The 22,251-nt window shown below is 33.4% G+C and overlaps 1 protein-coding gene across 1 annotated transcript in view; it reads right to left on the reverse strand.

Moving 5' to 3' along the window:
- The window catches only part of tna (Zinc finger MIZ domain-containing protein tonalli), a 53,101-nt gene extending 41,117 nt beyond the window's left edge, over nt 1–11,984 (reverse strand). The window contains exon 1 of the mRNA XM_017621971.1: nt 11,755–11,984. Within this exon, the coding sequence (XP_017477460.1) occupies nt 11,755–11,819 (65 nt within the window). The 5' untranslated portion in view covers nt 11,820–11,984. The remainder of the gene's footprint in view (nt 1–11,754) is intronic.
- Nucleotides 11,985–22,251: the final 10,267 nt, after the last annotated feature.

Below are 22,251 nucleotides of genomic sequence, written 5' to 3' on the forward strand. Positions count from 1 at the left end.
TGTTTCATCAGACAACCTTGGCTGAACTAAATACGAGAATTGTCTAATGGCAGTTTATAGCCGCTTAAAATCATAGAAACTTTAAGGTGTGGCTATGCGCCCATATATGCCAGCTTTCGTTGAATTTTTTTACGAACTTCTTTCAAAAATGTTAAACTGACTTTATTTTAGTTGTTTTCGAAAACAGCAAAACTTNTAAATCGTTCAATACATCAAAAAATTATGTACTTGAATGTTTCATCAGACAACCTTGGCTGAACTAAATACGAGAATTGTCTAATGACAGTTTATAGCCGCTTAAAATCATAGAAACTTAAAGGTGTGGCTATGCGCCCATATATGCCAGCTTTCGTTGAATTTTTTTACGAACTTCTTTCAAAAATGTTAAACTGATTTTATTTTAGTTGTTTTCGAAAACAGCAAAACTTAAAAAAAAAATTAGAAAAAAATATATTTTTTGTGATTGTAGCGGAAAATAGCAGTACACAGCGTCCTTATTATGGGCCTTACGTCGCTTAAGGAACATAACAATTCGTTGCAGCTGCCTGCCAGTTCTTTTATTAATTTTCGTTCATTCACAGATACATGTACATACATACATACATATATATTAGAGTGGGTCACATTGTTCGGGCGAAAGTTTTTCGACGAATCGTATAGTGTTTTCTGTTTCTAAAGAAAATTCTAAGAGGAAATGCAGTNGGAAAATAGCAGTACACAGCGTCCTTATTATGGGCCTTACGTCGCTTAAGGAACATAAAAATTCGTTGCAGCTGCCTGCCAGTTCTTTTATTAATTTTCGTTCATTCACAGATACATGTACATACATACATATATACATATATATTAGGGTGGGTCACATTGTTCGGGCGAAAGTTTTTCGACGAATCGTATAGTGTTTTCTGTTTCTAAAGAAAATTCTAAGAGAAAATGCAGAAGAAATTATAATTCGGAAATGAGTTTTTAACCTGCGCATATTTAAAAGAATAAATTACTTTTTCTCAAAATTTTATTTTTTTTGCTCTATGCCCAACTTTTGTTACAACTGATGGCTATATTTTAGTTTATAACATTTTAATTGATTTACCATACAAAAAAGTTTTAACAATCTATTTTTTTTTGTTATCTAATTTTATGTTTTTTTATAAAGATATATTTTACTCTTTAAAAAAATTTTTTAAATCCAAGTTTCAAACTTTGTGCAATATTAAAAAAAAAATTGCAAACTTTTATAAAAATGTAAGGTAAAGCTTTTTAGTTGGATTTCTGAGAAAGATTTTGAGTATACAGTTTCGTAGTCTATTAAATTTTATTTAAATAAAGTGAAAGTAGCTAAAAGTTGCTTTTTGCTTTAAAAAAAAAAAATAAAAAAAAAAATAAAAAATTTNTAAAAAAAAAAAAATGCAAACTTTTATAAAAATGTAAGGTAAAGCTTTTTAGTTGGATTTCTGAGAAAGATTTGGAGTATACAGTTTCGTAGTCTATTAAATTTTATTAAAATAAAGTGAAAGTAGCTAAGACTTACCGTTGATTTTTGCCATTTCTTTTTGAAAAAAAGAAAAAATAATAATAATAAAAAATTGTCGCCGTTACTTTTTACTGTTTATTAATCTTTCAAGTTTAAAATTCACAAACCAGATATATTTACTTTTTAAAAATAGTTAAACAAATAAAGCAAATGTAAGGAACTTAAATACAGACACTTTATATGCAAAAGTTTTAAGAAAAGGTGAAAAAAAACTATTATCGTGCAAAAATAATTTGTTAATTTAAAAATGTGCAGGCTTGAAACTTATTTCTCATCCATGGTTTCTTCTATACTTTCTCTTAGAATTACCTGCAGAAGTGGGAAACACTTACCATGCGATTTATTAAAATCAAAATTGACCCAACCTAATATATATGTACATATGTATATGCATGTGTACTACCCATATAAGTACATATATTTGCGCATAACATAAGATTTCGTACCTAAAATAATTTCCTCAATTAGTAACCTTCAAATAATCTGCTCATCCTTAAATAGATCCAAGCAGGGCTATTCAAAGAACGAACTACTACACCTACACATTCACATTTATGTAAGAATCTGTGTACTTTACAGCTCACCTGCCTGCTCGAGCTGTGCTACATATGTATCCTGCTGCACTCGCCTACGCACGTGCTAATATGAATAGCTGGTAGCGCAGCTGTTTTTCATTGCATATGGCAAGCGGTTGAGAATTTGTGGAGTGAGAAAACGGAAAATATTTGATAAAAAAGAATATGTTCCATTTTTTTTTTGTTCGAGAAAATTCAGGTAACATGCTGAATTCAGATATTCACAGCAGCCGGCGATTGTAGGCGAATCGGGTGGCGGCATGCTGTGTAGTTGTAACTTCCTGTGCTCATTTTTAGAAAATATCTAGCGTTTTACAATGGATTAATGAAAGTGTTAACCAACTAGTTACAAACTAGTTTGTTTTGCACTAGTTTCTTTTTAACTAGTTGCCAACTAGTTGTTTTGAGGTGAGTTTCAAAAATTTAATTTTTGATATAAATAAGTGCAATTTTTGCTTGATAAACACTTTTGGGTGCAATTCAAATTCGCAACTGAAATATAGGGGCACATCTACCACTTTTCGATGTTTTTTTTAAAATATATTTTTTATATTTATTTTAATTGAAAATTATGTTTAGACACTCTTTATAAGCGTGAAGCCAAATTGGAAAAAAAGAGAGCTATTTATTATTAGACAAAAACGCCTGTTATACCATCAGGGTCAACATATGTTATACCATACAAAAATTTCAATCCGTTAGTGAGTAAGAATACAAACACAAGTGTGTAAACATTTTTAAACTCGTTTGAACCACGAAAAACTAAAGGCTTCAAACTAAATTTGTGCTTAAAAGCAACAATACAAAAAACATTAATATTAAAGAAAAAAGAAAAAAATTTTCTGTAACAGTACAACGACCGAAATGCCAATGCTAGCTAGCTCCAGCTCTACCATCAACAAGCAGATCTTTCGAGTAGCTACTACTAAATATGTAGATGGAAGCGTAAAGCGAGCGAGAAAAACGAGTGTGGGCAGTGAATGCGCAGCAGATGCGCTGCCAGTAAGCGAATTATAGTATGTAATAAGAAATGAAAAATTTAAATAAAATAGAAAATAAAAGCACACACACACACTAACACATACAAGCGGGGCATTGTCTTTAAAAAGACCTAGATAACGGTAAACTTCCAAAAACCCCCCCAAAAAAAAAAATAAAAATTTAACTAAAAAAAGAAAAAATATTCTACTGACTGATGAAATTTTCTACACTTCCAAGCAGCCAACCATATAGCTACACACTCACTTTATACTTTCTACTTGCTGATAAAAATATGTACCTACATATTTAGGTATGTATGGACATATGTACGGGTACATATGTGCATACATATTTTCTTTGTTGTTCACCTCATTTATTTTTGGCCTTGGGAAAAATATTTATTTGGCTAAATTGTCCAAAAAAAGACAAGCGCTTGATAGATACACAAGTAAATGCCAACACACAAGCAATAGGTAGATACATACATATGTATGTAGGTATATTAGACTGCATCACCAAAATAAAGTCTCGGAGAAATATTAAGATTTGCGCGAATAAAAATTGTTTCTTAAAGTAGTGTTTGAAAAAAAAATCTCCTCAGACGATAAAACAGTTTAAGCTTAAAAAATTTGCATAAATACATATACATACATATGGTTATAAAAAAGTTTTTCGACGGAATCAAAAAAATGAGATATTTTATGCTGTTTTTTTAACTTTTTTCAAAGGTTGGTTTAAGGAAAAGTTGAATAACTCAGCCACAACTATAACCAATCTTTAAACCAATCTTTGAAAAAAGCTCAAAAATTGCTTCGAAAATCTCATTATTATGATTACGTTGAAAACTTTTTTAAATACATATTAAAAAAAAAAAATTACCTTAAACTGTTGGGTCAACTGCAAAGATTTATTTCAAAACTTACTTAAAAAAAAACTGCATATTTTTATTTAAAAAAAACTCCATTTTTTGGAGGTATTTTCAAATCGGTCCAGCTCACGTAAATCTGCATATTTTCCCAAAATATTTAGGCAGAAGTCTTAGAATACATATAATAGATTTTATAATTCCAATGGAAAAACAGTACCGATTTTTATTTTATTTTATTTTTTTTGTATGGGAAGTGATGCACTCTAATGTATATAAATAGGTGCACACATATATAATATACCCAGAAAGGCAATGAATTTGATGGAATTGCAAAAAAGTCAGAAGCAAAGAAACTGCCACAGTAATTGTGTTACAAGATGCCTCAACAGCAGCAGCAGCAGCAGCAGCTCCGAAGAGAAGAGCATCGATGTTGAAAGAAATTACAAAATTATACAAAATGCATGAATGATCTTTGCTTACGCCGTTACCAGCACAGGGCACACTGCAGAGATACTACTTTTGTAGTTGTACACATACATATGTATCTATATATGTATATAGGTGCACTGCAGCAACTATAAAAGCGAACCTATGCTTCCGCTAACGAAGGCACAGAAACTATGAATAACGAAGTGCACCAAAATATATTTGGCTGCAAAAAATAAAAAATAAGAATGCAGTGTATAGATGTGTGTGTGTGGCTGTGTGCATTCTAAAGATATGCCTGAGAAGGCATAAAGACGCTGCTTGCAATAGATATCTCTATAAGTAGTAAATGCCAACTCTTCCAGCCAGCGAGATGCTCACTCGAAGAAAATGCGCTGTTTGTTGTTGCTTTGGTAAACGAGTAAGCAAGCGACCAAAAAGCAGCGTTACAAAGATAGATATGTACATGTAGATGTATGGCAGTTGATCGACATGGGAGCGCACAGCAATGATGCCTAAACATGGAAAATGCTTATACAAAACTCACATAAATACATACATACTTACAACTGTAAGTACTAAAGTACAATAAGTGAATGATCTGCCTATCGGTCGTCGGTCGTCGGTCGTCGGTCGTTTCATTTACGGGGTCGCAATGCTTCAGCTGCCTCCGCTCGAAAGTGTGAGGCATCCATGAGTAAAAACTAAACCCAAAAGAAAGTGCCAGCCTAGCCAAATGAATTGCGCTTTGTGAGTGAGCGCTGAAGTATGTGTATGTGTGGTAGCCAAGCCACACAATAGAAAATAAATACAATAATAGTAAAAACAAAAACAAAAAACAAGTATCACAAAACAAATCTTCAGCAATTCTCTAAGTCAAAGCAAAGAGCTCTAAAACAGCATAGAATTTTCTCGTTGACTTGACTTCCTTCTTGCAGATGCGGCGTATAGAATTCGTATACATACATACATATATACGACGGGTGCAAGAAGGGTAGTGGAAAATTTTCTTCATCTTAGAGTTGTTTTTTTTTTTTTTGCGGTGTGCTGGAGGAGGAAGAAGAAATGGTGGAAAACTCTTTTGATAGCAGCAAAGGGAAATGCTGAAATTCGAATACTTACATGTAGACATATTTGTATGATAGTATTTGTTTGTGTTAGTATGCGCTTCAATAAAATGAAAATATGTGTGCATGTAAACTTCGTTAAAATAGTAAAATAGAGCAACAACACAGCACATAAGAAAAATGTTGATAAACGTGTTAAATGTCTAGCGTCCAGCACAGCGTTTGCTGGCTTACGAATTTAAAAGTTATTTTTTTAGAAATGCGCTGAGAAACTCATATTTAATATTGAATTGCCGTTGTCTTGTGCCCTCCATTCCGGGCATATTATGCCTGTGCATCCCAAACGCTGCAGTGGCACAATGGCTGAAATTGTTGGTCTGATGCATGCCTAAGGGGGAAGTGGCATCAGGAGACCAACCAAAGTCTGATCGGTTCATTAGCATTAGAACCTTTGTACTAAAAACCATGAAAAGGCTCGTAGAAAGGCATATCGGACAGATAGAGGTTTTCTTAGAGAAAACTCTTTGCACAAACATCAAAATGTCTATCTTCCAGGAAGATTTACCGTGCACGTTCTTTAGATTCTCATAACTGAACTCACCGAATCCATATCCCCGCAGGCCAAGCTCAACGTACTGCCACGATTAGTCTGCATGGACATCACTGGTGTGATGAGAACAACAGCGATTGTAGCTCTCGAGGTGCTTGAAGACCCGCTTCTCCTACAAACAGTAATAAAGGAAGATACTCATCGGCCTGACATTGATGAAGAAGGAACGGCAACTTCACGGGACCAAAAGTACCAAAAGTAAATGACGGGTTAAAAGTTTTCATTCACCTTGCTAGGCGTCAAGTAAGAATTGTAACAGGCTTTCTTATTACTCGCTACTGCTGCGGGTCCATTCTCTTAATTTAATTATAATCAAAAGATCATCAAACGATGACGTTAAAGTTATCGATAGCAAAAAAAAGTCGATAGCAAAAAAAATTTCGATAACAAAAAGTGTATTAATTAGTAGTTGAAAGAAAGAAAATAAAATTGTTACAATGATAAAAGTATCGATGAAGATAAATATAACGACGATAGTAAAAATATCGATATAGAAGAATATCGATAACAAAAAATATCGATATAAAAAAATATCTATAACAAAAATAGACATCTGCATCAAAAAAATATCGATAGCGAAAAATTTCGATACCGATATTTTTTCCAAAAATATTTTAACGAACCTTGACATAAAAACTCTTGAATGCTTACTTCTCTTCACTTCGTTTTTTCTTCAATCAGTGATTCTGCATATATGTACTTACATGTGTATGTACATATGTAAATATGTAGATACTCTTACTGAAGTATTTAATCATTCAGTTTTTATTTTGCATCGCACTAACGCTATTACTCACACACTCACACGCGCACTTAATCTGAATGTAAATTTTTCCATACACATTTTTTGCTGTGAATAAAGGTAAAATTTGACCTAAAAAATTATCACAATGTTGTTTTGCACAACAGAAAAAAATAAAAAAATTAAACAAATATACAACTACGAAAAACAGAGCGAAAAAGCTCAATAGATAAGCATGGCTGTTGGTAAATTCTCTGTATTTTAACCATTTTTCTTTTTTTTTATCAAGTTAACTGAAATATGTACGTGGAAAACGCAACAGGCGCACATTGATGATACTACTACATATATATGTATGTAGAAGGTAGAAATGTATTCATGTGTATAAATATATACATATGTAAGTATGTACAAATTTAAAACCGTAACAAGTGCGATAATAACAACAAAAAGTACAGTTATAACCAAAAGCTTGTTTAAAAAAAAATATCTATTATCTGACAATAAAGCATTAAAAGTGCGTAAATAGGCGAGAGCAGACAGAAAATTGCGATAAAAGATTTTGTTTTAGATAATTTTGATACATGCGAAGACAATTGGTTTTTGTTTTTGATATGATATTGCTTCAAATATTTTACGATATTTTAAAACACATTTTTTTTGTATATTTTCTACGAAAAACGATTGCTTATCTTAAACAGCGCATTATCTTTTTACGTACATACATATTTATGTATGCGGCAGATATAATAGACTCGCCTTACTTTGAAAATTTTGTTTATAAAAGCCTGGGTAGTTATACAAAAAACACCATATAAATCCACTTTTAAAATTTTGTATAAAAATTATAAAAATTCGACAAATTTTCACCAAATTTTCACACTTTTTATTCAAAAGTTTGAGAAAAAAAATTTTTCAAAAATTAACGGTATTTTCTAGCCACTTAAAATTTACAGTTTATTATACTAAAATTGAATGGGCTACAAAACTGCATACCAACAATTTTTCTAAAAATTCTGAATAAAAAATTATGAAAATTTGATGAAAAATTGTCGAATTTTTATGATTTTTGTTCAAAGTTTCAAAAGCGGATTTATATGATGTTTGTCGTTGTTAACTACCTGGGCTTTTATAAAAAATATTAAACATAAAATAAACTAAAGAGATATAGCCCAAACTCTTCAAAGTACGACGAATCTATTATTTCTGCCGCCAGTGTATATATTCGCTTAACCATTTATTGTTTAGCTTAAACAAAATAAAATTTGCGATTTTTTTCTTGCGCTAAAAAGTAAACAAGTAATTAAGCAAAAATTAGCAGACAAAGAATTTCCACATTTTAGTCAAATAAGTTTATATGTATACATACATACATACATGCATTCAAAAATGTTGCAAAAATATTAAAAAAAAATATATAAATTTTTCGGGGAATTATTAGCTGATAAGAGAGCGTTGAGCAAAGATGAAGTCATCGTGTGCTTAATAAGCTGCATGGACTTCAAATAATATACTATGCCCAAAATCACGACTGAATTGTTCACAGCCGCTAGCGTCTCTCTCCCCTCCGATATCGCTCTACTCAACGCTTAAATAGCGATCTAAATTTTGTGAAACGAGTAACAAGCCATGATAAAAAAGGGAAGGCGGCAAGTGCTGGAAAACATTTTTCTACAATAGCATTAACCCTTGATATACTCAACTGTTTCGGCGGTTTCTTATTGATCATTTACTTTTTGTTGCCTGCTAGCAGAGCTTGAAGATTTTGGTAGATCCATATTATCTCTGGTGGATTCTTTTTCTTAGCGTAACTGTTTTGGAAAATCATTTCTCATTTCATCATACGGTTGCTATTGTCGTGATGAATGGCGTTTCTTAATTTCGTTATTTACCGGATCATCCCTTTGCTTCTTTCGTTGCTCATTTAGCTGATCGAGCGATATTCAGCATTCTACTTAGTTTGCTTATTTGCATTACTTGACTCTTTAAGTTCTCTCCTACTTTGTTTGATGGCGCCATATTGTCTCTCACTTGTTGATCATCATGTTTTTGCTCCGACCGTTGATGCTTGAATGGTATTTTTTGGCTTATCATGTATTATTTCTAAGATTATATATTCAAACGATTGTTCATGCCTCGATGGCCCTCAAAGTGCTAAATCACTTTTGTTCTTTTTATTGCAACACAATTTCTGTTGTTGCTACACTTTTCTCATCGTGCGACTTTTAATTTTTCGCCTGGCTCTATTTGCCGTGATAGTATTTCCTAACTCCGATTGATCCAGTGTTGCGCTATTCCTTCGTACCGCATCCTACTGTATTCTCTCTCAGATACTTTTTTCCAAGAAACTAATTTTCCTTAGAAGCTTGTAGCCTTCCCAGCTCTGGTTTTTGTCTCTGCCGCAATGTGCTTCTAGAGCACGTCTCTCTTTCAAGTCCTGCAACTTTTCCACTTTGGTCATTTTGTTGTTTACGCTGTTTGGCTATGCGCGATAATATTGTTTCCGAAAGTTGTATAGGTCGTTGTTCTTGAAGCTCGCTTTATTCTCCAGTTCTGTGATAACCGTTCTTTTAGTTCGCCACTTTTTAATCGTCGACTATTACTAAATCTGTNTCTGAGCCGTACGGATGACATCGCCTTTCGTTGAGGCTCTTCCATTTGTTCCATATATGGCAAAGTTTTCAGCTCTGTTTCAGACTTTGGATTAGGGTTGGGTTGGGTTGTTGCTGATCTGCTTATTATGTTGGCTGATTTCATTTTCATTTTGCTTGGACACATTTTCCTTTATTTTCCGAGGTAGCCGAGGCTGCCTTTACAAAGACGTGAAGCACCTTGAGTGTAAACTTCATCTGTTCCAGTACCGGAAGTACTCTCCCAAGGCTCAAGTGATTCGCTCTCCTTCTGGTGCTCGTCTCTTGCTCCTCTAGTTCGTCCATTATAATCTCTTGAGTTGATATAATTTTCAGACATAACAGATCTGAAATACCTACGACCCGCTAAGAAACCAGATCTATGTTGGGAATGAGCAATGCAAATGTCTACAAACTCACGGCTGTCTTCTGCAGAAGACACTACCTTTACGCAGGTTCTGCCGAAACTGTAACGACACGAGCGCCAAGAAGGCTGTTGAACACTTTTTCTGCGAGCGATCACCACAATACACACCTGCAGAATTTTTGCTTAGTTTTTTTTTTTATAAAAAAAAAAAAATATGTATATATATATATTAAAAAATTTTGATTTTAAAATATTTTTTTACAATTTTAAGCTTATTTGATCTGATTTTTTAGAAATACTTTTGTTTTCGAAAAAACTTGAACTATTTTCGAATGGATTTTTTTTTTTTTATATCGTAACTTAACTTAGATTTGCGTTTATATACTGCATTTTCTTCTCGATAAAACTTGAAGAATTGTGAAAGTAAAAAAAAAAACAATGGAAAAAGTAAAAAAAAGTCGAAAGTAAAAATATATACATTTTGATATAAAATTTGAAAGCAAAAAAGTGTTTTTTAACATTTTCCCGGCAAAAGAACAGGAAAAGAAAAAATGCTTAACGTTAATAACTAAATTTTATTTTTTTATAAATTTTTAAAACAATTTAATGTTGAACGAATTTCAGCGATATTTATTAATATCATTTCCCTATTGAAGAAATATTTATGCCCATAATTTTTTTCAACTTTGAACAACAATAAGTTTAAATCTGCTTTCTATTAAAAATTTAATTTTGATTTCATCTCACTTGGTAAAATTTGCTTGCTGATTAAGAAACATTAAAAATGTTTGGTGGTGGTAAGTTTCTAGCAAAAAAAGCTAATTAATGACTATTCTTGTAATGTAATGACACGATTGTTTTTTAATGCCCATCTTATTTATTAAAATTTTTGGCTAGTGGAAATCCAAAAGTAGAAACTCGAGATAAGTAAGATTCAAGAATACACAATTTTTTAAATAAAAAAAAATTAAAAAAAATTTCATATTCACTTTTCTTTATACACATACACATACAACCTTAAAATCACAACAAACAACAACAAAAAATTATGTTTTGCTGCAAATTAAAGCCAATAAAATTTCGATATTTCTAAGAAAATTTTTTTCTTATGAAACAACAACAAAAAATTCAACTGAATTGAGAAATAAAAATAACACACACAACAACAACAATATACATAGACCAAGTAATGTCACTTTGCAAAAAAAAAAAATAAAAATTATTCAGAAAACGGAAATTATAGTCATGCCCAAAATTAGCTTACAAATCGCGCAAATTTTGTTAACGTTTATTTACACAAAATAAAGCCAATTAAATATTTAATATTTTGAAATACAACAAAAGCAGCAAATTATTATTTCTTTTGAATTTTTTAAACACAAAGCTATTTATAATATGTATGTTTTTATTAAATATTTAGGTTTGCAATTCACAAAAATATGAATGTTTTACCTAAATTTCACTTAATAAATCCAAGGATGGCGAACAAATGCAATTGTTGTTGTTGTTTTTCAGCAGCTACTGCGTTTGGTGACAGTGGTTACGGTTTTTCCCCAAATTTATTGTTGTTGTTGTTGCAGTAATTTAAATTGTCTAAGTTTGACGTTTAATTTTGTTTGTGCAAAAATCTATTGTTGTTGCTTTTTGTGTTAATTACAAAAGGGTAGGCTGACGCTTCGCATTTTCTCACGCACACAAACACATTGACGAAGACACAAACATATTTTATTTGCAGAACTGCACTATGTGTACTATCTCTTTATCAGTTGCTCAAAATTAGTTTTTTTTCTAAATTTTTTTCAAAATTTTTCAAAAGTTTTCCAAATTTTTCGAAGTTTTTTTTTGAGATCTGCCAATTTCTATAGCTTTTTGGCTCTTTGAAATCCCCTTTTCTTATATGTATTTTATTTACTTTTTCCAATACTAATTAATTTATTTTTGGTAAAATTTTTCAACTTACTTTTTGGAATTACGTTTCGTTGTTTGTTTCGAAAACATGGGAATTTTGTCAACAATCAGTTGCATCGCTCGAAAAACACACACATTAACACTGACTTTTTGTTGCGGCCGATTGCACTCTAACCGCACACAAAAGCGTTTGCTATACTATGCTCTGGCTGGGTTTTAGTGTTGTTTTTGCTTATGAATTTTATTTTTATTTTTTGTTATTGTTTTTTATTTGTAGTTTTAGCATAAGCTGTTTTTTGCAGAAATTTTCAATACAATTTTATTTTTAAAAATTTTTTCGAAATTTTCTTTAAATTTTTTTTTCGAAATTATATGTTCCAAAGTTTTTGTTTTGAAAGTTTTTTAGAAAACAGTTTTTCAAAAATTTTTATTTTCGATTTAATTTTTTTTTGCAAAAAATGTCTGCTGCTCTTGCTTTACAGTGTATCTCTATCGACAATTCTGCTGTTGGTTATTAGGAATATTTGTTGTTGCAATTAATTTAATTACTTAGGTTTGTTTTTTCTTTAATTTTCAATAATACTGTTGTTGTTAAGTGGAGAAAATTCTTTAAAAATATTTTTTTTTTCTGATGAGGAACTTTTTGCTTCAGCAGTTTATGTAGGTGTATATATATATTTTTAGTTTTGCACTATTTTGCAAAATAAATGTTTTAGTTATGCTTGTTGTTGTTGTTGTTGTTGCTGCTGTTTACATTTTATAACTTATCGGCTGCTGTTGTTGCTTTTGCTCTGCTCACTCGCTCAATTCGGCTTGCACGTGTTCTTTTGTTGCTTGCAACTTATCGCTCACAATTTTCGCGTGTATGCGTACGCATGTATATGTGTGTGTGTGTTGGTTAGGCTGTGTGTGGCCGCTTGGCGTTACTTGTTGTTGTTGTTTATGCGTGCGTGCTTGCTGGCTTGTTACCGCTAGTTGAGGTATGCTTGTGCAGCTAGCAGAAATGCATTTAACGCAGCATCACACGCTTTTCGGGTTTGGCGCTTAGTAGCGTTTGAGTTTTTTGACACTTTTAATTGTTTTTGCGCTAACTTTTTTTTTAAATAACTATTTGTTTAGTTGGTTTTAATTGTTTGAGTCACAGTTTTTTTGAATTTTCAACTTGCTGCTTTGGCTCAGAATTTCAGTGCCTTAAAATTTTTTCCCACAAATGTTTGGAAATTTTTTTTTTTTAATTTATTGTTTAGCGCTGTTGGTTTATTTCCCCGGCAATTTTTGGTTTTGCGTATATTTTAAATTTTTACTAAACTTATTTTTTTGCTGTTCTTTTAGCTTTAAAATGGTTTTAATTTTGTACAGCTGTTGCTTTTCAGTTTTCAAAATCCCTCTTAACACACTTTCACTTGCCCAGTAATTATCACGCGATAGCTGTGGTCTATGTATGTACATATGTATGGAAATTTCTTATCAGTTGCGCTTTATTTATAATTTTTTTATTTTTTTTTTCACTCACTTTTTTGCTTTTGTGAATTTTCCTAAATTTGTGTTTTGCAAAAATATTTTTGGTTAAGGTAGCAAACCTTTTCTTTTAAATACTTCCCAAAATTCTCTTTTCTCTTTTATGTGTGCAAGATTTTGTGCGTCACTTTTCTTTTTTGTTTTTATTGTTGTATGTTTTTTTTTAGTTTTGCCTTTTCTTTTGCAACACCAGCACTCTTTTTATTGCATTGCTCCAAATTTTGCAACTGGCTTTTTGCTGCTATTTGTATCTAAGATTTGTTGCCTTTCGCCAAACAAAAATTTCACCGCTGACACTTGATAGACAAACAACAGTCCGCCAGTGTTATTTTTGCTTTTTGTTGTTGTTGTTGTTGTTGTTTTTTTTGCGCAATCCACTTCACACACCAACCGGTTGGCTTTAAAATGTTTAATAATTTTTTCTCGGCTGCAGCAAATGTTTTTACTTGCAGTTAATAACTTTCACATTTTATTTTTTAAATTTTTTTGTGAATGGTCTGTTGTATTTCACTGCACAGCGTTTTTTCTTAATTTTCTTAAGTTTCAGAATTTTTTCTTACATCAAGTTTTCTCTTATCACTCGCTGCACTTAGTGCTTATTAGCTACTGTTATCTGCTTAGTATCTCTCAAAAATTTTCATTCATAACTGTCACACAACTTCAATTAATTCAGTAATTAATTATTTAATTTGTTTTTATTTTTTGCATTTTTTTTATTATCAATGCCTTAATTTGCTTTTTATCAGTCGAACGCCGTTAATCCAATGCGCCAGCGTTGACAGTGAATTTTAGCTGTTCTCTTTTTGTAATTAATTATTTTTTTTTTTAATAAAATCTTTTAATTTGCTTCACTTAATTCTTTCTCTTCGTACGCGTCATCCACTAATTATCGGATTGTTGAATGCTGCAAATTTTTTTTTTGCTCGGTGAAGAATCTTGAATATGTTTTTCTTGTTATATTTTTGTTATTGCCGCGTCGCGCGTACGTTCAGGAAAACATGACGACATTTGACAGCAGCCAGAAAGGAACTAAACTTCAATTTGCGGCCGAACTGCCAGCGACAGCACAAAACTCGAAACTGAAAACTGCTTTAGCTAAATGGTTCACTTGGACGTAGTATTGAATGCATGCATGCCATGCCGCCTGCCTGTCCGCCTTGCCGCTCTGCCCAGCCGCGCTCGTTCAATCGCTCGTTCGTTCATTCGTTTTGGCTGCTCGTTGCCTGCCGCATCGGCTGCTGACTGCCTCCACCATTGTATGTACATACATATTTGTGGATACAGGTCTCTAGACTCGAACGTTTGTGTCTCAGTGGTGTGGTTGGTGGGGTGCTGCGTTCGTTTTCTCGCCTCATCTTGAATGTACTCTGCCCCATCTTGAATGTACTCTGCCCCAGCGCCCATGCTAGGTATGAATGTACGAGTATGCGCGCATACGTACATTGATTTTAACGCTGCGCAGCAGAGCGCCTGCTCCCTCATCTCACCTCTGCGCGCGCGGTGAGCGCTCAAACCGATAGAGAGTTGTTCAAGAAAAAAAAAGACATAACAAAAAAAATATGCGCGAGAGCATGTCCCTTGTTTCGTTGCTGTGCATTCGATTTGTACGTTATTCGTACGACGACTTTGCTTGGTCGTTGTGTATCTCATAGATATATCGAACGCGCACACATACATTTGTGTGTATAATCGCGCGCACGAATATATGTATATAGTTATTTTACCTTTCCATTACCCACACACACACACACACACACAAACACGAGCGCGCCATTGCGCTCTCCCTCGCAAGCAGTTTAGAGAAATTTCGTTCGTGCGGCTTTATAAAAATGTGCGCGCGCGCGCGTGTGTGTGTGTGTATGTGTATGAGTGCGCGCACATTTGTGTTAACGAGCGCAAAGCAACCGAGCGACCGCAAAGCAAAACCAGCTTGCGCGTGTATTCGCCTGAGTATTTTACACACATATGCAACGTTCGTGCGTTTGTGTATATTTCTCATATCAACGTTGTTCGTTGGCCCTGTGACGGTGACTTTTACGAGCGCTGTAGCGTTGGCAATGGCGGTGGTGGCAGCGCGCGCGCGGTTGTACGCATAACATTTAGCTACAATTCGAAGTAGTGAATATACTTGTACGTACGTACGTATGTACATGTGTGTAAGTAAGTGCGCGCTGTTTGACGCGCTGCATTGCGCTCTGCTCGACGCGCTGTCGCGCATATCAACTCTGCGGCGGCACAGTGAACCTGTGTTTGACACCGCCCACCCTCCGTTTGCTGCTCGAAACGCGGTCGCGCGCGTTGGTTTTACGCGCACTCAATGCCCTACCCTCTCTCCCTCCCCACCAAACACTGCTCGTTTCATTACGCGACCGCGCTGTTTTGCTGTTTATCATTTTTTTTCGCCTGCTTACACGCTTCGCGCTATGTGGTAGTGCTGTGATTTTTCTATATTTCATACATATTTTGGTTTGCTGTTGTCAGCGCGCGCGAGCTCATTCTCTCACACCCTTTGCGCCACCGCCGCCGCTATCGCTACCATCACTACCTCCTTAAGCAGCAGTCGGCCGGCTGCGCGCTCACTTCGCTATAGATATTTTTTGTGTCACAGTAGCATTTTGTTGCTGCGCTGCTGCTGCTGCGCTGCTGCTCATATCTTGGCTAATGTTGCCTATGCTGCTCCTTCCTGCTTGTCTCAGCTTCTGCCGCTTATGTTGATTTATTTTGGAAACGTTTTGTGTTGGCTAAATTTTTTTTTGGTTTTACTTTACTTTTTTTCTCTGCTACCTTTTATGCTCTGCTTCTTTGCCTTGTTGGCCATCGGCGCGCTGCTTCGCTAGTTAGAGGGACGCGCGCTGAGCCAGCGCGCTCAGTCATCAAACCTCCAGCGCTGCCACCCACTGCTCCCCTTTCGTCTGCTCATATTCACAGAAAATTTCTTATCGCCTTTTGGTTGCATGCGTTTTTTTTTGTCGCTTATCCGCCTCGGTGTTACAAACGTGTGCGCTCCCACACACATACACATACACATACACACACTTTCGCATACGTAAATGTAGCTATGCATGTAAATTTACTCAGCGCCCTTTTCAGTTGTCACCGCTCCTGTCGGCAGCGCTGGCCTTCCTGTCGCTCCTACTCTCGTTTCTCTCTCACCCCAGCCGCGTCTCTTATTTCCCTTTGCCCTTATCCATTTTTTCTCCCTTCACCCCTCTCATGCGCCGCCACCTATTGCTTCCATTTCTGTTTAATGTAATAATTACACATGCATATGTCAATTTGTTTGGGTTTTATTTTTGACACATTAAATGGCTCTCACACACGTTTCCGTCGTACTCCGTAGCAATTCTTCCAGTTGGGCTTCTTTGCCTCTACCTACACTCTCTTTTTAGTTTTATTTGTAATTTTATTTTTCTTCTTTTGTGCCTTTTTTCTCTGCTCTGCTGAAATTCTTTGGCTGTAATGCTTACTATTTTTGGCATTTATGTATGCGCGCCCCGCGCCCCACGCCCCGCGCCCTTGCCCATCATTCCGTCATCAATTCGCTGGTTATAGTTCTCGTCAGCATTTTTGTGGCACATTGTTGCCACTTTTGTTTTGTGTTTTTTTTTTTTGAGTATTTTTGTTAGCCTGTGTTGTAAGTTGTTGTTGGCTTTGTTGGTTTATACTTTTGGTTTAATGGCGCTCATACTTTGTTACAATAAATACACAAGGCGGTATGCGCTCATGAATGTACATATATGTATGTNCTTTGTTACAATAAATACACAAGGCGGTATGCGCTCATGAATGTACATATGTATGTTATGTGTATTTGCCAGGGTGTTTTCATGTGTGTGTGTGTGTGTGTGTGTTTGAGTGTCTGTATGTGTACATTTGAATAAAATTAAATGTTGATTTACGCTTTTTAAGTGGCAAACTGACAGGGTGGCATGTTAAGTAGCATTTGGCGTTGATAGGGGCGGATTTTTAGCATAATATTGATTGTTGTTGTTGCCTTTTCTCCCTTACAAAGTGAATGTGTTTATTGTTTTTTGTTTTGCTACACGCAATATTTTAATACAGTCCCATGTTAGTGGTGTGTGAAAACTAAGTGCGAAAACCAAGTTAATGATTAATAAGTGAACTTTTGGGGGCAATTTTGTGGCACTGCAATGGTGCAGTGATTAATATTATGGGATTTGTGATAGTTCTGTGCTTGGTTTGAGCATATCTATTTGCTGTCAAAACTGTTCGCTGAAGTTATTCGAGTTTATAGTTAAAAAGCCGCTAAGGCCGAAAATAGGTGAGAAAGTTTGTTCTGGGTTCCTCAGGTTAAAATAGCAGGGAAATTCTGGAAACTGTACGTACATAAGTTCATAAAATTTTAACGAATATAATATATATATATATATATTTTCCTAAAATAATTATCTTAAAGTTAAAAGAAATTTATATTTAAAAAGTAAATAAAATTAAAATAAAAAAATCTAAAAATTATAACAAATTTAAAAAATAAGTTTCTTTTCAACAAAATAAAAACAAAAAATTAAATTAAAAAAGTAGAAAAATATAAGTTTCTAAAATTTAAATTAAATTTAAAAAAATGTTTTTCTTTTTAAAACAGTAACATCTAAAAATTCAATAATATGTTTCCTACTAAAAAAATGAAATATAAAATGAAATGAAAAAAAAACTAAAATAAGTTCCTAAAAATCAAATGCATTTAATAAAATATATTTTTCTTAAAAAAGTAACTAAAAAATAAAACAAAAAAAAACTTTAAATAAGAAAAAAAAGTTATGAAAATAAATTGTCAAAATACCTTTTTTTCTTTTTAAAACAAGCAAATCTAAAATAAATAACAATTAAAAAAAAATAAAATTAAGATTCCAACCTCGATTTTTTTTAGTAAATACGTATTATATGAGCAAATGTCACTATTTGATTTCTTAGTGTCATTCCTGCATTTATTGCAATCAGTGGAGTTCAAGAAACTGGTACAATAAAGAAATATAATATTTGAAAATTTTTGGCTTAAAATGTTTTTTTTTTTTTGAAGCGAAAAAGTACCGAATTTACTAACTTTTTTATTGTCACTCAAAAAACTCATAAAATCTATTATAATTAATAACTTTAAAAAATCGTCCAATAGAATTTTCATATTAGAGGCGGCGGAAGTTGGCTTCAAATACAACATATCTGTAAAGTTTCAAGAATTTACCACGAAAAAATAGNTTGGCTTCAAATACAACATATCTGTAAAGTTTCAAGAATTTACCACGAAATTAAAAAAAATGCCAGCATGCAGAATATCTGTCGCAGTTTTTTTGTTATTTTTGAAATGTTACGATTTTTAAATTTTAATTATTTGAGATACTTTAAAATATTAAAAGCAAACGGCGAAAATGTTCTTCTTGCCAAAACGACCTAATCTAGTTTAATAAAACTAGTGCGTCACCAAATAAAAAAAATGACATTGAGTAAAAGATGACTATGATTTGAGAAACTGAAATTCCATTTTTTTAATTTTTATTGGCTTATTCGAAAGTTAAGGCGGCGCGAGTAAACGTGTTAGATGACCGCGTTNAGATGACTATGATTTGAGAAACTGAAATTCCATTTTTTTAATTTTTATTGACTTATTCGAAAGTTAAGGCGGCGCGAGTAAACGTGTTAGATGACTGCCTATGGTGATACGGGGCGTATACGTTACATACGCAACTACGGCCGTACAAGAAGATTTGATAGTCATTTGATTGATCATGTGATACTTACTGGTGATGGAGATCTCAATCAAGTACTTCTATCAACTTTTTAAAAGCAATATGAGAAACGTGATGTAAACATTTGTGTACATGTGATTTTTTATCTTCTTTCAACTTATGGCCTTATTTAATGGTCTCTTTTTAACCAACGCAAAATTGGCAAATGTGTTAGTAAAATAAATGAGAATGTGTTAGTTTCCATCACTCAATTCTTGTAGGGGGGGTGGGGGTGTATGAGCACGAGGGTTTATTTTAACTTTTTTTAGTATATTTTTTCTAAATTTTCATTTCGAATTTTGACCTTCTAACTTTATTAGTTGACAACTTTTAAATTTTTAATTCCACAGAATTTTCTCATTCATTTAGTATCGATTTTTTTATTCTGAAATTCACTGAAATTTTAAAAAATTTTTTTTTTTTTAGTTAAGTTTTTTTGAAAAAATCTTGACGTCCGAGCGAAAAACTAAAAACACAGTATTACTATATTTGGTCCATAGTTTTGTGAGTACATTGATTGTTTCGCCTGCCTTGGAATACAAAGTTCCAATATCATGGAGAAAACTGTACAATATTTTCACTTCCAAAAAACGATTTATGTGCAATTTTAATCATTTTGTTTTTGAATTTGTAATTAATCAAATCTTGGTGTTCGAAATAAAAAGTGTGCGTACTTCAGATTGCTTAGCAAATGGAAACATGGACATTGAACGACAGCCAACAGACAAACTAGCGAATGAAAAGCAAGGATTAACAATTCCTCCAAAAGGTAAAGCGTTGTTTAGCTTTCGGCTGAAACATTTTTCCATTCACAGACTCACAGCTCATTCTCTGTTCTTTTGGAATTCTTATGGTATTAACTATAGTTGCGTTGCTGCGTTTATCACACCTACTGGATGTTGAGGACACATTTGTACCTAAGTAATGACCAAATGCAAGTTACATTCGTTAATTGAGATTTTCTTTTGAATAATGGCTGTGGATAATTCCTTACAAATGACTTCATACTGGTGTGCAGGTGTAAGTGAAGGAACTTAATGTTTGAGTATTTCTTAAAAAATCTGTGTTTTTTAGTATTTTGGTTTCTTTATTACTGCACTTGGAATCGTTTGCCTTCTGTCATTCAGCTATGCAGCAGTCTTCTCAATGGTATACATTATTGAATGGCTGCATTTACTCTTCAAGAGTATTTTCGAGTTTTTCAATTTGGATGAAGTACCTACTCTTAAAACTGTGAAAACCTAAATCATCGTACAGTTTCATAAGTAAAAACACTATCAGCTGATTGCCAAAATATGCCTACAGCTGAGATCACCTGTTTTTTGGCATGTGCTCTTATCTTTTACAATTTCTTTCATTTCTATTACAATTTCATTTATTTCTATTACAATTTATTCAAAATACACTAACACACTGAACCAAAAACACCAATACAATAACCAAAAACACACCTACAGCCTGCCAAAAACACACCTACAGCCTGCCAGAAAAAACGGTAAGAAGAAGAGTTACTTTACTTATGGAACTGTACGATGACCTAAATATAGGAATTATTATGTAATCTGAATTATTTTTGCAATCTTCGTGAGGTTAAATATTTGTGAAAGTGTTACTTTCGAAGATAAAAAATGTTCAAGATTTTTGCAAAATGTTAGATAATGTGAAAGCATATTATCGGTCTTTATTCATCGATTCCCTACAAAAGGATCTAGCGAACATAGGGAAAGTCGGAAAAGTTCTAAGGAAACCTCGAATTTTATTTACATAACTCCTAATTATTAAATTTTTTGTGTCTTCCAGTAAACCCTCCCTGAGATACCCTCCACCACTCTTTATACGTATCGTCATCTGATGTTGACACTGAGGTCAAGATTTCGTATGCATGGGTGAATGGATGGGTGGAAGGCCATCGCCCAGGCGGCGCCATCTTCGAGGGTTCAGCAGCGGATTTTTGCTGCCGTTTAGTAATTTAAAGGATGAAGTATATTTTAAAAATTTGTTCTGTATTTTTCTTACCAAATACATCGAAAGCTACTAAAATTAAAGTTTCGTATCTACTACACCCTATGGACTAAAAGGGCTTTGTAACTAATTTGGCTGGCTATCGGTTACCAAGGTTAGGTTAGGTTAAGTCCTCACCCAGCATAGGAAAAGGCAGGGTGTTGTGCATTTCTAAATACAACGCATAAACAAAAAAAAATTGAAAATTTTGATGAAATTTTGTTTGGAAATTTGTCAAATTTTTCTGAAGTGTACATAAAGTTTTAAACATTGACTTATATGGTTTATGCTACATATATCTTTGTAAAAAATTAACAAAAAAATTGCATGTAGTTGAAGAAACCGAGATATAGATATAGAAAGGGTTGGAGAGAGATATATACATATCGTCGTTTATAGTGCAAAACCGCGTATCGACAAAATGCAAAACCGCGTATGTAAAGTTTTAGAAATTATTTTCTAGAACACTCATATTTCAAAATGGTTATATTTTTTATAAAGCAATCGCATTTCTGGATAGTATATTTCAGGGCGAATGGATAAGGATTGAGCTAAGAGTTTGTGTGAGCAAATCCAATTTTTGGCTGCCAATGTCAGTTACGCGATTTTGCAGAATGACGATACGCGGTTTTGTACTTTAAACGACGATATGTATGTAGATAAAGATAAAGACAAAATTGAAAATTAAGACATGTCGTGATTTGTTTTATTGTTCACCACAACTCAACAAATCTTGTCTCACCTTACCTCACATCTCTTAACTCAACTCACCTTAACGAACTTAACACAGTTCAACTCAACTCACCTCATATCAACTCACCTCACATCAACTCACCTTAAACCACCTCAAATCAATTAACCTTAACTAACCACACCTCAACTCAACTCATTTTAACTGATCTTAACACACTTTAGCTCACCTCACCTCAATTTACCTCAACTTATCTTCCTTCAACTGATCTCAATTAATCTCAACTAACCTCACTTCAACTTAAATCAATTCACTTTAACTTTTATCGTCAACTCACGTCAGCTCAATTCACCTTAGCTCTTACAGAATGGCATTTAATCAATTTTGGCAAAGTCAAACAAATCAATAATAATATTTTTTGTAATAAATGCGTAATTTACGTCAAAAAAATTTTAAATCATATACCTAAATATGTATAACACTTTATTAATTACCCGCTTAATTATCGCTCAATTACTTAAAAGCGCATCGAATTACCTTAACACTGCCAACAAAACAAAACCAAACCAAACCAAACACAATAAAAAGAAATCAAGAT

This window comes from Rhagoletis zephyria, unplaced genomic scaffold (genome assembly GCF_001687245.7).
Source record: "Rhagoletis zephyria isolate East Lansing unplaced genomic scaffold, Rhagoletis_zephyria_1.1 Rzeph_scaffold_02655, whole genome shotgun sequence".
Lineage (NCBI taxonomy): Eukaryota > Metazoa > Arthropoda > Insecta > Diptera > Tephritidae > Rhagoletis > Rhagoletis zephyria.